The following is a 12,099-nucleotide window of genomic DNA, read 5'->3' as shown; positions in this document are numbered from 1 at the left end:
GTGATTGGGAAGCAAACACGTTAGACTCCACTAAAAAAAGTTAGTGGCCCTTCGGTTTGTGTTATTTTGTGACTTTGGTGTCTTAGTGGGTTACTTCAAATACAAACTAATGTGTTGAATCAGCTCAACTTTAATAAAGTGACAAATAAAGGCTGGAACATTATGAGTATAGCCTGAGTATAGCCCTGTATTCCTGAACCATGTTGGGAAATAAAATGTTATCCCCTTTTCTCTGCCCCTCAACAGAAAACTGTGGACTGCATGACGACCATGTCTGTGCCCTCCACGCTCGTCAAATGCCTCTACTTGTTCTTTGACCTGCCCCACATGGCCGAGGCACCCGTAGGCCCCACGTCACAACCGCCACAACCACTACCACCACCACCACCACCCAGCCAAGAGAAGACGCCAGGGCAAGGGCACACCCAACCCGAGCTGCCCCTGGCTGACCGTAGGGCGCTCCTCCAGAAAGTCTTTGTCCAGGTAAAAAGACAACAGTGTCAGCTGTTACACTCCAGACTAAGAGCCTCTATCAGCTTGCTTTATGTTTAAAACCTTCACACAAAGAATAACTGAAACATTTAAACATCGTCAAAAATGTTTGTGTTTGAATTGTGGAGCGAAAAAAGTCTGCGTGGAGAGTCTGTAGCAGATCTGAGGATTATAACACGGTTATTGGCTTATTTTGATATTTTAAATCTATTTGTTCACTGATAAAAAGACTCGAGCTTCTGCCTCCCATAAAGACTTTAATCCTGAATCTTTTCATCAAACAGCCTGCGTCACAAACACAGTCGTATCTCCGTGACAAAAGACTCGGGCTTGTGTTGTTTTTTCAGCAGCTTATTTTGTTGTTTTTACCCAGAACTTAAAAAAAAACAATAATAATTTCGTTTCCACTTGTGCAGATCCTGGTGAAGCTCTGCACATTTGTGTCTCCAGCGGAGGAGCTGGCCCAGAAGGATGACCTGCAGTTACTGTTTAGTGCCATCACCTCCTGGTGTCCTCCTCACAACCTGCCCTGGAGGAGGAGTGCTGGCGAGGTGCTCACCACCATCTCCCGACACGGCCTCAGCGTCAACGTGGTCAAATACATCCACGGTATGTACAAACGCACCGTCCGCAAAGGACATCTGTTTCTGGAAGTAACAGTCTTCCAAACCACATCTGGAGGTGCATTTTTGCTCTGAAATATTAGAAAATGTGAACCAGTCCACACACAAATTCTACAGCTTAATAACAAAAAACACATTGTGAGAATACTGCTGAACAAAACAGGGAAGCTTGTTTTCTACCACTTTTAAAACAGATAATTTACAGTTCACAGCCTGTAAAGCTCCAGAGGGTTGCCTAATTACAATTTGTTGTGAGATTTGTGCAATGATTTATGTGACACTAAGTAAAACCATTATTTTTAATGTGATCTATTATTTAAGCTTGGTTGTTCCTGTTATTATTGTGTATTGTTTATGTAAAGTTAAAGAAGAAAAACCCTGAAGCTTTTGTCTTTCAGCATTAAAAAAGCTGTTACAGCAGCACAGATCTGTCTGAAGCTGTTTCTTTGTCCATCTGATGCATTTTTGTTTCACTTCCTATAAATCTAAGATCAAGGGAAAGCTCTTTATGTCCTTAATAATTCCCGTACATTCTGTCACAGAAATTCCTTACAGATTGCATTTCTTTGTCTCTAACACCCCCTCTTCGGTTTACAGAGAAGGAATGCTTGGCTACATGTGTTCAAAACATGCAGCAGTCAGACGATCTCTCCTCTCTGGAGATCGTTGAGATGTTTGCCGGCCTCTCCTGCTTCCTCAAAGACTCCAGCGACGTGTCGCAGACCCTGCTGGACGATTTCCGAATGTGCCAGGGTTACACCTTCCTCTGCGACCTCATGCTCAGGTACAGCTTAGGTCTTCCTTCCTGCAGTTCATCACAGGGTTTTAAAGTCCAACTAGAGCGATTGGTGACCCCTGGTATGAATTACCCAGTGAGTGCAAAAGTGGCAGCTGGAGGTTGCTATTTGAAATCAGTTGCACAGAGGGTGCTGGACAGAAACCGTCCCTGTGACTTCTTTGTTTGCTAGCAAATTGCTACAGTTGTCCATAGTTTGCATGGAAGACACCAACAACTTGTCGTCCTACGCTCATGAATGTGCAGTCTGCTACCAAACACAGCATTCACAAGGCTTTTGCGGCCTGTTTCACCTAGCAACCCCCAGCAACCACTTGGCAACCATTCAGGGATTTACACCTTTTTCTCTGGTGACAGTAGCTACCAAGAATTCAACAGCCTCTGGATGTTTGTGACTGAGACCTTATTTACTTTATGTTGTGTGAAGATTGATGTAACTTCTTCTTGTGCATCCAGACTGGAACAGGCCAAGGAGGACGAATCAAAAGATGCTTTGAAGGACCTGGTCAACCTGGTCACCTGTCTGTGCACGTATGGGGTGACGGAGTTGAAGCCTGCTGGCTTGACAACCGGCGCCCCCTTCCTGTTGCCTGGATTTGTTCTCCCACAACCTTCTGGGAAAGGTATGTTAGGTGCAACTTTGGCTCATCATTAAATCTGTCATAAGTTTTATAATGAGCAAGACTTCAGAGTAAAACATATAGATGTGCAAATGATGCACTTGGATTAGAGCCTCCATGATTCAAAGTTTTATTCAGTCTTACACTCATCTAGAGGTGATTCATAACGATCTTCCATTGGTGTCCTCTAAGGAAGAAATCAAGGACACATTTAAATAAAGTGTTGAAACAGCGACACTGTTCTAACAAACCAGTGATTTTCAGCTTAAGTCTACACAGTAGCACCAGCCTGATTTTCCCAGAAGCTCTAAAACAAAAAAAGGGATTACTTGTGAAAAAGTCTACATTTCTACCTCCATCCCCATCACTGAAATGACCGATGGGTGCTTCATCCCAGTAAGATTAACCTGTTGACAGACGCCATAATTCCTCTGTCGCCTTTGACGTTGCTGGAGATAAATGACTGAAGCCTCTTTCATGCAAACAGAACAGGCTCATCCTGATTGTGGAAAGATTTAAACGTATTTATTTTTTCATGCACCTGAGGAACGCCGTCGTACTTTTTCTGACCCACATGTACATGCTTGCCAAACAGTAGTTAAGCCGCTTACATATGCATCAATACAACAAAGCCCAAAATAAAGAATTCAAGTAATTCAGACTAAAACTCTGAAGCTGTTGGATTCATTTTAAAACCTTGACATTTCTGTTTTGACCAATGCTGCGTGTAAAGACTGACCCGACACGTGTTGTATGCTTGCGAGCTGTTTGTTGAAGCACCACACACATGTGGCTGTGCGTTTCACCACGCAGTTCAACTTTTGCGTCAGTCGTCAGCACACACACTCTCCCCCAGGTCTCTGGCTTCACTATATATAAAGGGAGAAGCCTTAAGTAAATCACCGCCACCTGTCCCTCCAGCCTCTTGGCACCGCCCCCTTGAGCTCACTGCCCCACTCCTCCCCTGCAGCTGAGCCAGGCACCACACTTCTGCCACACGAGCTTACAAACACAGATTCTGCTAATTAATGCCAGGGCAGAGAATAATTACATAGTACAGTTTTACTAATTAAAGCCAATCTCCTGGCTTGGTTTGTGCTACACAGCCATAATGTGTGGTACAAACCATAAAACCATAATTTTAGTCAGATAATCCACTAAATGTGCTCCAAAGACCCCAACAACAGACGGGGTTGGGAGGTGCAGCTCAGTTACAGACACTGATGGGCTACACCTCCCTGTGTTGGGAGGCCCTTGATGTAACTACTTTAACTCAAAATTGTATTTAGTCCATCTCCACTTATTAATTTCTTTGTTTTTGAAGCAAATGACTAAAATAACATTTCCCTCCATTTATCTGTCATTCTGACTTTGTGTGGGTTCGTTGTTTTCAGCTTTCAATGCTTTAGAATCAAACACAGTTTCTCTGGAGCTGTGGTGTTTGTAACTCAGCCTTTCACCTCCACCCATTCACACATGGTAACACACTCACTGTCAGCGTGTTGGGTTTCTAACCGCATACACCCTCCCACTAACAACACTGAAGTCAACTGAGTCACGAGCACATGCAGTTACACTTGTGTTTACCCACCTAGTGACAGTTCCAGCTGAGCACAGAGTCATTACCAGGAGCCATCATGGTATGAGGGTGCGCTTACACGCCTAATTAACCCGCCACATCCACTTAACTGCTGTGTGTGTTTGAGGCTATGTGCTGACACACACTTTCAGTGCTCCTTTTCTTTACTGTCGTCCTGTGAGTGTGAAAGTCATAGCCTATGATTTCTGAGCTAGCCTAAAATAAGCCTAAAATATTTTTGTTGACTCACTGAATGAAGATTATTCCGTATAAAGACTCCAATATCAACTCAACGAAGCTAACTGGAAACGTGTATATTTAAAAAAACAAAGAGTGACAACAGGGAAGAAATTTGAAGTATCGTGTATCTGCCCTGTTAACTGTGCAGTGACAGACGGCAGTTTAGAGTAACAGAGGTCGGAGAAAGGAGACGTTTTTGCAGTTGCTGTAAAAAGTTCAGTGGAGTGATTCAGCAGAAACTGAAGGAAGAGTCTCCTGTTGCCTGTACGGAAATCCCCTGCTGAATTTGAAAGTTTGCTCACTTACAAAGAAATGAATACTGTCTCATTTTAATGGAAGACGACAGAATATTAACCACAAAATCCAGAAAAAACACATAAATTATTCATTTAATTGCGACTCATTGAGTGAAATAAGTATTTTATATTAAGGTCATGCAGTGGTCCAGCCAGCTAAGGCAGAGAAAGGCTGGCTTTGTTTAAATCGTTTGTATTAAACCCGTCTGGGACTCTGTTATGTAACAATCTTGGATATTTACACAAAATGCAAAACGGAGCAAATTTTCTATGACTGGGACCGTTGTGTCTAATTGTTGATCCATTCCAGAATTGTGTGTGTGTGTATATGTATATATATATATATATATATATATATATATATATATATATATATATATATTTTTTTTTTTTTTTCTTTGTGTTTTAAATTTCAGGCCATACAGTGCGTAATATTCAGGCCTTTGCGGTGCTCCAAAACGCCTTTCTACGGGCCAAAACAAGCCGCCTGGCGTGCATGCTCCTGGACGCCATCGGAAACATCTACACTGCCGAACCGGCCAACTATTTCATCCTAGAGTCGCAGCACACGCTGTCTCAGTTTGCAGAGCGTGTGGCCAAGCTCCCCGAGGCTCAGACAAAGTACTTTGAGCTGCTGGAATTTGTAGTGTTCAGCCTCAACTATGTGCCGTGTAAGGAACTCTTCAGCGTTAGCGTGCTCCTCAAATCGAGCACTTCGCACGCCTGCAGCATCACCGCCGTACGGACGCTGCTGAAGCTGGCCAGGCACGACCCGGTGTTCAGCGACGTGCTGCGGGAGGTCGGACTGCTGGAGGTGCTGGTCAACCTGCTGCACAAGTACGCGGCATTGCTCAAAGAACCGCCCTCACAACAGCAACCACACAGTAACGACCAAGGTGAACTGCTTCTTTAGTTTTCTTTTACTTAACTATTTTACTGGATCACAGTTGTAATCCCGTCTAATATCGACCTCTGTCCTCTTGCTCTGTGTTTCCTTCCATGTTTAGCTGACTGCAAAAACAACACTGTGGCTGAGGAGCAGAAGCAGTTGGCCTGGCTGGTGATGGAGACGCTGACTGTGCTCCTGCAGGGCTCCAACACCACCAACACTAACGCAGGTAAACTCATGCACAGAACAGTTTCTTAAAAAGCATAAATGGTAAATGGCCTGCATTTGTATAGCGCTTTACTAGTCCCTATGGGCCCTAAAGCGCTTTACACATCCAGTCACACACACATTCACACACTGGTGATGGCAGCTACATTGTAGCCACAGCCACCCTGGGGCGCACTGACAGAGGCGAGGCTGCCGGACACTGGCGCCACCAGGCCCTCTGACCACCACCAGTAGGCAACGGGTGAAGTGTCTTGCCCAAGGACACAACGACCGAGACCGTCCAAGCCGGGGCTCGAACCGGCAACCTTCCGGTTACAAGGCGAACTCCCAACTCTTGAGCCACGATCGCAGCACTTTAAATGAAATCCACACAGAAATGTTTTTAGTTATGTGGAGGGAATAATTATAGATTAATATGGACTTTGGAGGCACAACTAGATTTAATGTCCCTCAATAATTAATTTCTTAAGTACCTGATTCTTATCATATAGCCAAGCTTAAAGCGTCAGTGCTATCAATCAATAGAAACAATAATAAAAAAAGTTTTAAAGAAAAATGACACGACTTTGTGTCTCTATAAGGTCCTGCTGGGTCAAATGCTTGTGAGTCTCATCTCTTATGCTGCTTTTCACTAAATCAGATCTTTTCAGTGCAAATAATGTCTCCTGAAAAAACGCCAAATTACTAAAATGCAGACTGTAGCTTTAAAATTAACTAATACACACTCCATTCCCCATCCTTACCGACGTGTCCTTGAGCAAGACATTGATTCTGCATCTCCAGGATGACGTGCCTTGAACTCTGACCTCCCTGTTGAAGTGGAAAGGAAAGAGTTTTCCACTAGGGATGAATAAATGATGTTATTGCATTTATTTTACACGCTCATCGTTCGTCGGTCAGCTGTAGAAATGCAGTGAATCACAAGCATAAGCAGCAGTGAGAACACTGACAGCTCACAGCGCCGTTTGACCTTGATGATGACGACCGGGTGGTTCGGCGAGGACAACGATGATGTGTGTAATATTTGGAGCGCTTCACTCTGACACATTGATTACATTTACATTTTACGCTTGATCCTCCTCAGCTGGCCTGGAGAGACTTGAGCAAGATTAGAAAGAAATGATAGTAATGGGACTGCTCAAGGTTTTTATATTTGCAGATAAACTTAAATAAATATCAAGAAGGTTACAAAAAATATTTTTCAGTAAAGCATTTATCAAATGGGTTTTTAAGAAGAAGTTTGAACATGCCAAAACGTTCCTTATAAATGTTTAAAAGAAGGATCTAAGGTTATTTGTGCATAACTTCATAATTTTCATTTTACAAATCAAATGGGAAATTGAAAGAGACGAGTATTCTGGTGATTCTGGGGCCCAGTTGGTCCCTCGGAGCAACAACCAAATCTTCAAGGCTTGCAGTGAATGAAAGTATTTAAAGGTGCACTCTCTAGTTTTTTTTTAAAGGTAATTTAATAGAAGAAAAAGGAAACTGTACATAGAATAGTGTGATTGCATCTTCCAATGATGCATTCTCATAAACTCAGAATTAATTCATTACAAATACATTGGAGCTGGTTTGTGGATTGTGGAAGCCACCATGTTACCCACACCGTATTTGAATCCTGTGGCCAGAAGGAAATCTCCTGTTTCACTAATTGTGTTTTACATGTGGTTAAAGTTTGGCCATACACGCAGTACATCAAAGGCAGAAAAGAGGTGTCCGAATGCCATGTAAGAGACATTTAAATTTGTGTCTGCACCTTCAGACTAAAGATATAAAGCATCATACCCATGTTTTATCATCAGAGAAGGAGTCCTCTTCACCAAATGAACAAAAATGTGATGAAAGCGTCACTAGCATAGTCTCAAATCTGTCAGCAGATTAGATTTGCCATCCTCACGTCTCCAGACAGCTGATAAGAGCCGGCTAAACAACAAGTTATGAGCTAGCATCATGGCAGCTAAAAATCACACTTACCTCTGATTAACAGTTGAGCTACATTTTCACATCATATAAGACTTTATTAAATAAGCTTCCAAGTCCAGCAGAGGAACATCCACGTCACAGATGGTTGAACTCTGGCTGACAGTAGCGAACAATGGCTAACAGCGACTAACATTAGCTAACAGCGGCAAAAAAACACACAACAGTTCAGCGCGTCCTCAGCGTGTACATTAATTGTGACTCAACTTTAGAGCCGACCGCAGTAAAACTTGGATGTAGTCTTTATTATGTTGCAACCACAGGTTCTTAGTACTCTGAAATCTACCCATCAGCAACAAACTGGTTTATTCATTAATTGACCTGATTTCATTATGTTTTGTGTTTTCTTCTTTTCTTGCAGCTCTGTTCAGAGAGTTCGGTGGAGCGCGTTGCGTTCACAACATCGTGAAGTACCGCCAGTGTCGCGAACACGCTTTGCTCATCATCCAGCAGCTTGTCCTGTCGCCCAGCGGCGACGACGACATGGGAACGTTGCTGGGCCTCATGCACTCTGCACCGCCCAGTGAGCTGCAGCTGAAGACAGACATACTGAGGGTAACGGCTCACGCCACTCATTCGTCTTCTTTTTGTTTTAATCAATATTGTCGAAGCGCTTTCTGCTGGGATTCACCACTTATATTTTTTTAATTTGTGCAGTTTGTGTCTTTTTACATTTACTTCTGCTGAATTTGTTTTAGTAGACATTTAAAAAAAACCCGTCTGTGAATTTGAGTGAGATGGCTCAGGAAAGGAAAGTCTGTAATTTAAAAAATCAATATTCATTTGAAGCCCTGCATACAGTAATTGCTTCAAACAAGGTGCACTGAGAGCTAGGTGCACATAAAAGCATACACTACACTCACATTCACTCACACACAGACAGGATGTGAGCGAGGCTCATCTGCTGAAGCGTAATTGCATTTTCAGATTCCACTCCTTCAAACGAGGTTATTCACATGCCGAGGCTTTACTTGGATTAACCCGTCAGCATTTTACTCCAATTCCGTTAATCAGGGATTTTAATTATCGCCCTAAAAAGGATTCCAAAGAACTCATATCAAATCTGGTTTGACTTTAATAATTTTCCTCCCTCTTCTTCAGAGTTTAAGTATCACTTACACTAACACACTGCAGACCCTCTAAGAGATACCACCCTTGTGAAGGTGTCCACGTATATATCTCGAGAGAGAACAGCCTGTCCCCAAAGCCTCCCCATGGCTGGTAAACTTAACACCCCAAAAGCCAAGTTTTATGTGCGTATAGATGTACCCTGGTGGCAATTTCCCAGGAAGAGGATGTCTTTAACATCCTGTGATTGGTTTTAAAAGCATTGTGCTGAGTCTGTAAGTCTTCTAAAGTAGCAGGAAACAGCTGGATCAGTGGTGCAACGTGTAACAGTTTTTACTTCTCCTTTATTCACTGTCCCTCCAGTGGGACATGTTTATAGGTCCCAGCTATACTCATTACTTTTCTAGCTGTAATTTTGAGAAATGGGCGATGGGAAATGTGAAAATCCAGTGCAGTGATTTCTCAGTACTGGGATGCAATTCTCTGTGAGATTTCACTGGTGGCGTGTTCCTTAGCAACAAAACATGGGATGTTCTTAGTTTTTCTTATTGCATCTAGGTGAAAAGCTAAGAACATCCCATGATTCAGTGTCTTGTAGAAGCCTTTCCCCTTTACAGCTTCAGTTCATTTCACGTTTGCAGACAGAAGTTTTTGCACAGCTCTCTTAACGTCCCACCAGTGTTTCAAAAGAAAAGACTTCATTGAGTTTTTTCTTTTGCTGCAGAGTTTGGGATCTGTCTTCTGTTGCATGGCCCAGTTTTAATGGTGGCCTCACGTTTGACTGTAGGACACTTTGGTACTGGTGACTTCAAGGTGCCAGGTCGTGTGGCTGCAAAGCAAACATAAGTCATCGCCCCTCCACCACCGTGCTGACATACTGCACAGTAGTATGACGTGTTTGTGTTAATATGGTGTCAGGCGTGGCGCTGTGCATTATGCCCCACGTAGTACACTCATTTTCATCAACTATGGAATAGTTTTAAGATTGAATTTGGTTAATGCAGTCCGTCTTCTGCTCTCCACACTGACGTCCTGGTGTTTAAAGAGTTATTTTTCCTCACGTTACCATTACAAGTGTATAAAAATAATGTATTGATTGTTTTCAGATATCCACGACTGTCAAGTTAGCCTGAGTAACATTAGTACCAGTACTTCTTTAGTTTGTTATATTCTTGACCGAAATACTGCACATGTACTTATTGCAGTATGCAGAGAAGCATGCATCATTTAGTTGTGCATCGCATGCTTCCATCATTTTTACTTCAGAGGTGATGATATTAAAAAGCTCCCGGTGGTGCTGTTTATTTTTTATTGACACCGCACGTCACCGGTGTCATTCAAAAGCTTCACCTGCTGTCGGTTGCAGACATTTTTCTCCCTGTTTGCCAATTAAAACCTTTGCCTGTCATAGTCGCTCTGTGTTCTCAGGCATTTTTTTTTTTTTTTTTTTTTACCTCCCCAGACGCATATCTAGGTTACAGTTTGATGTTTCAGTTTGGTCGCTTGCAAATGCAAACCATAAAAACCGAGTCGGTGCAGCGAGGCGAAGAAACCCAGAGGGGCTCATAAATATGTCCCTGAAAAAGAACAATGAGAGGAAAAATGAGTTGATGAATAGAAATGTGATTGAAGGGGTTGACAAAAAATAAATGAGATGAAAAATCAAGACAGGAGAAAATAACTGAGCAAGTTATAAAGTAAATAAGTGGGAGTTCAGGTCTGTCAGGGAAGGAGAAACATGGCGTGTGACATCGTCAGATGACATTACGCATCAAGCTACGTTAGCTAAAGCTAAAACAGTAGCGTTTGTAGACGTGTCCGTCTGTAAAAATCCCAATGAAATAATCCTTCCTCTCTTCAGGCTTTGTTATCCGTGCTGCGAGAGAGTCACCGCACTCGGACGGTGTTCCGCAAGGTGGGCGGCTTCGTCTACGTCACCTCGCTTCTGGTGGCCATGGAGCGCTCGCTGTGTCAGCCGCTGCGACACGGCTGGGAGCGCGTGAACCAGAACCAGGTTTTTGAGCTCCTGCACACAGTCTTCTGCACGCTCACCGCCGCCATGCGCTACGAGCCAGCCAACTCGCACTTCTTCCGTACGGAGATCCAGTACGAGAAGCTGGCCGACGCGGTCAGGTAAGGACCGCCTGTTCAGGAAAGAAGACGTTTTGTTTTGTGGACACAACACACTGAGCAGTCGAGTAGACCACAGTTTGTCAGAAAAACATCCAGATAGTTGAAGTTGAGTGAAATTAAGACTTTTGAACGTGTTATGATTGTTTGTATGAGTATGGTTGTCCTCTTGCCTTCTCCTAACAACTGCTCGCCGTCCTCCAGGCTGCTGGGCTGTTTCTCAGACACTAAGAAGCTGGGCCCCACAAGTGTGTTCCCCTCTAACGCTCAGCCTTTCCAGAGGCTCCTGGAGGACGAGGCCGTCCCTGGAGGCTGTGCAGGAGACAGTGTCTGCCCTACGCTCAAGCACTGCAGCAAGCTCTTCATCTATCTGTACAAGATGGCCACAGATTCTTTTGACAGGTCAGCAAAGCAAAGACCCAACAGTACAGCTTTGTTAGGAACATTTATTCAAGATTAATAATAAATATAGCTCTAAATGCACAATCTGTATGTTATAAGTTCACCATCCTCTCTTCACACAATAACCAGCAGATATAATATCCAGCTGTCAGCAGTGTGCATATTGCACCACTGTGAAACCCCTGAAAGTGTGGCTGCCCGCTCACACACGTGCAGTATAACATAGAAGCTGCACAGCCTGGTGGTGCTGTCATGTTTTCCAGAATTCGTGACATTTCAGCTGTCAAATATTCCAAACTTCAGTGCGCCTACGATTCCTCTGCAAACAAAAGAAAAACTCTCAAGACAGTCACTTTGTTGTTTGCTCTTTGTGACAGATTGTAGTTGCTTAGTTTGAGCTCGAATTGAGTTGAAGATATGTTAATTTTCTGGATAATTACAGTCCATCTGCATGTGTGCACCACAAAGGTCTAAAACAAACTTTAAACTTTGTGATTTCTTATCCATATTTAGTAATGCAGTTATTAAAGTAATCTCCTCACGCTACATGCCAGGATCATGTGTAGGTGGCGTTGTGCATGTGCCCCAGCCGGAGCTCTGATCCTGTTTTCTCTGTCACTTTTCCACTAACAACCTCTTCCCCTTCTTTTCTCTCTTTCTGTTTCTCTTCCTTTAACCTCTGGCGCTGTCTGGCTGTTCATCCTCGGTCTGGCCCATCTGCACGGCCGTGTGTGTGTGCATGCCTGTGTCTGA

At 43.4% G+C, this 12,099-nt stretch overlaps 1 protein-coding gene across 5 annotated transcripts in view; it reads left to right on the top strand.

Moving 5' to 3' along the window:
- Nucleotides 1-12,099, top strand: part of wdfy3 (WD repeat and FYVE domain containing 3) — a 117,847-nt gene that overhangs the window by 39,378 nt on the left and 66,370 nt on the right. For all 5 annotated transcript variants that reach the window (XM_026187494.1, XM_026187495.1, XM_026187492.1 and 2 more), the window contains exons 5-13: nt 247-483; nt 909-1,101; nt 1,713-1,899; nt 2,368-2,534; nt 5,063-5,542; nt 5,654-5,764; nt 8,108-8,301; nt 10,676-10,947; nt 11,149-11,346. In XM_026187494.1, coding sequence (XP_026043279.1) covers nt 247-483; nt 909-1,101; nt 1,713-1,899; nt 2,368-2,534; nt 5,063-5,542; nt 5,654-5,764; nt 8,108-8,301; nt 10,676-10,947; nt 11,149-11,346 — 2,039 coding nt within the window. The remainder of the gene's footprint in view (nt 1-246; nt 484-908; nt 1,102-1,712; nt 1,900-2,367; nt 2,535-5,062; nt 5,543-5,653; nt 5,765-8,107; nt 8,302-10,675; nt 10,948-11,148; nt 11,347-12,099) is intronic.

The sequence above is a fragment of the Astatotilapia calliptera genome, chromosome 12 (assembly GCF_900246225.1).
Source record: "Astatotilapia calliptera chromosome 12, fAstCal1.2, whole genome shotgun sequence".
Taxonomy (NCBI): Eukaryota; Metazoa; Chordata; class Actinopteri; order Cichliformes; family Cichlidae; genus Astatotilapia; species Astatotilapia calliptera.
The sequence above is the reverse complement of the archived record's forward strand: the minus strand, read 5'-3'. Positions and strand labels throughout refer to the sequence as shown.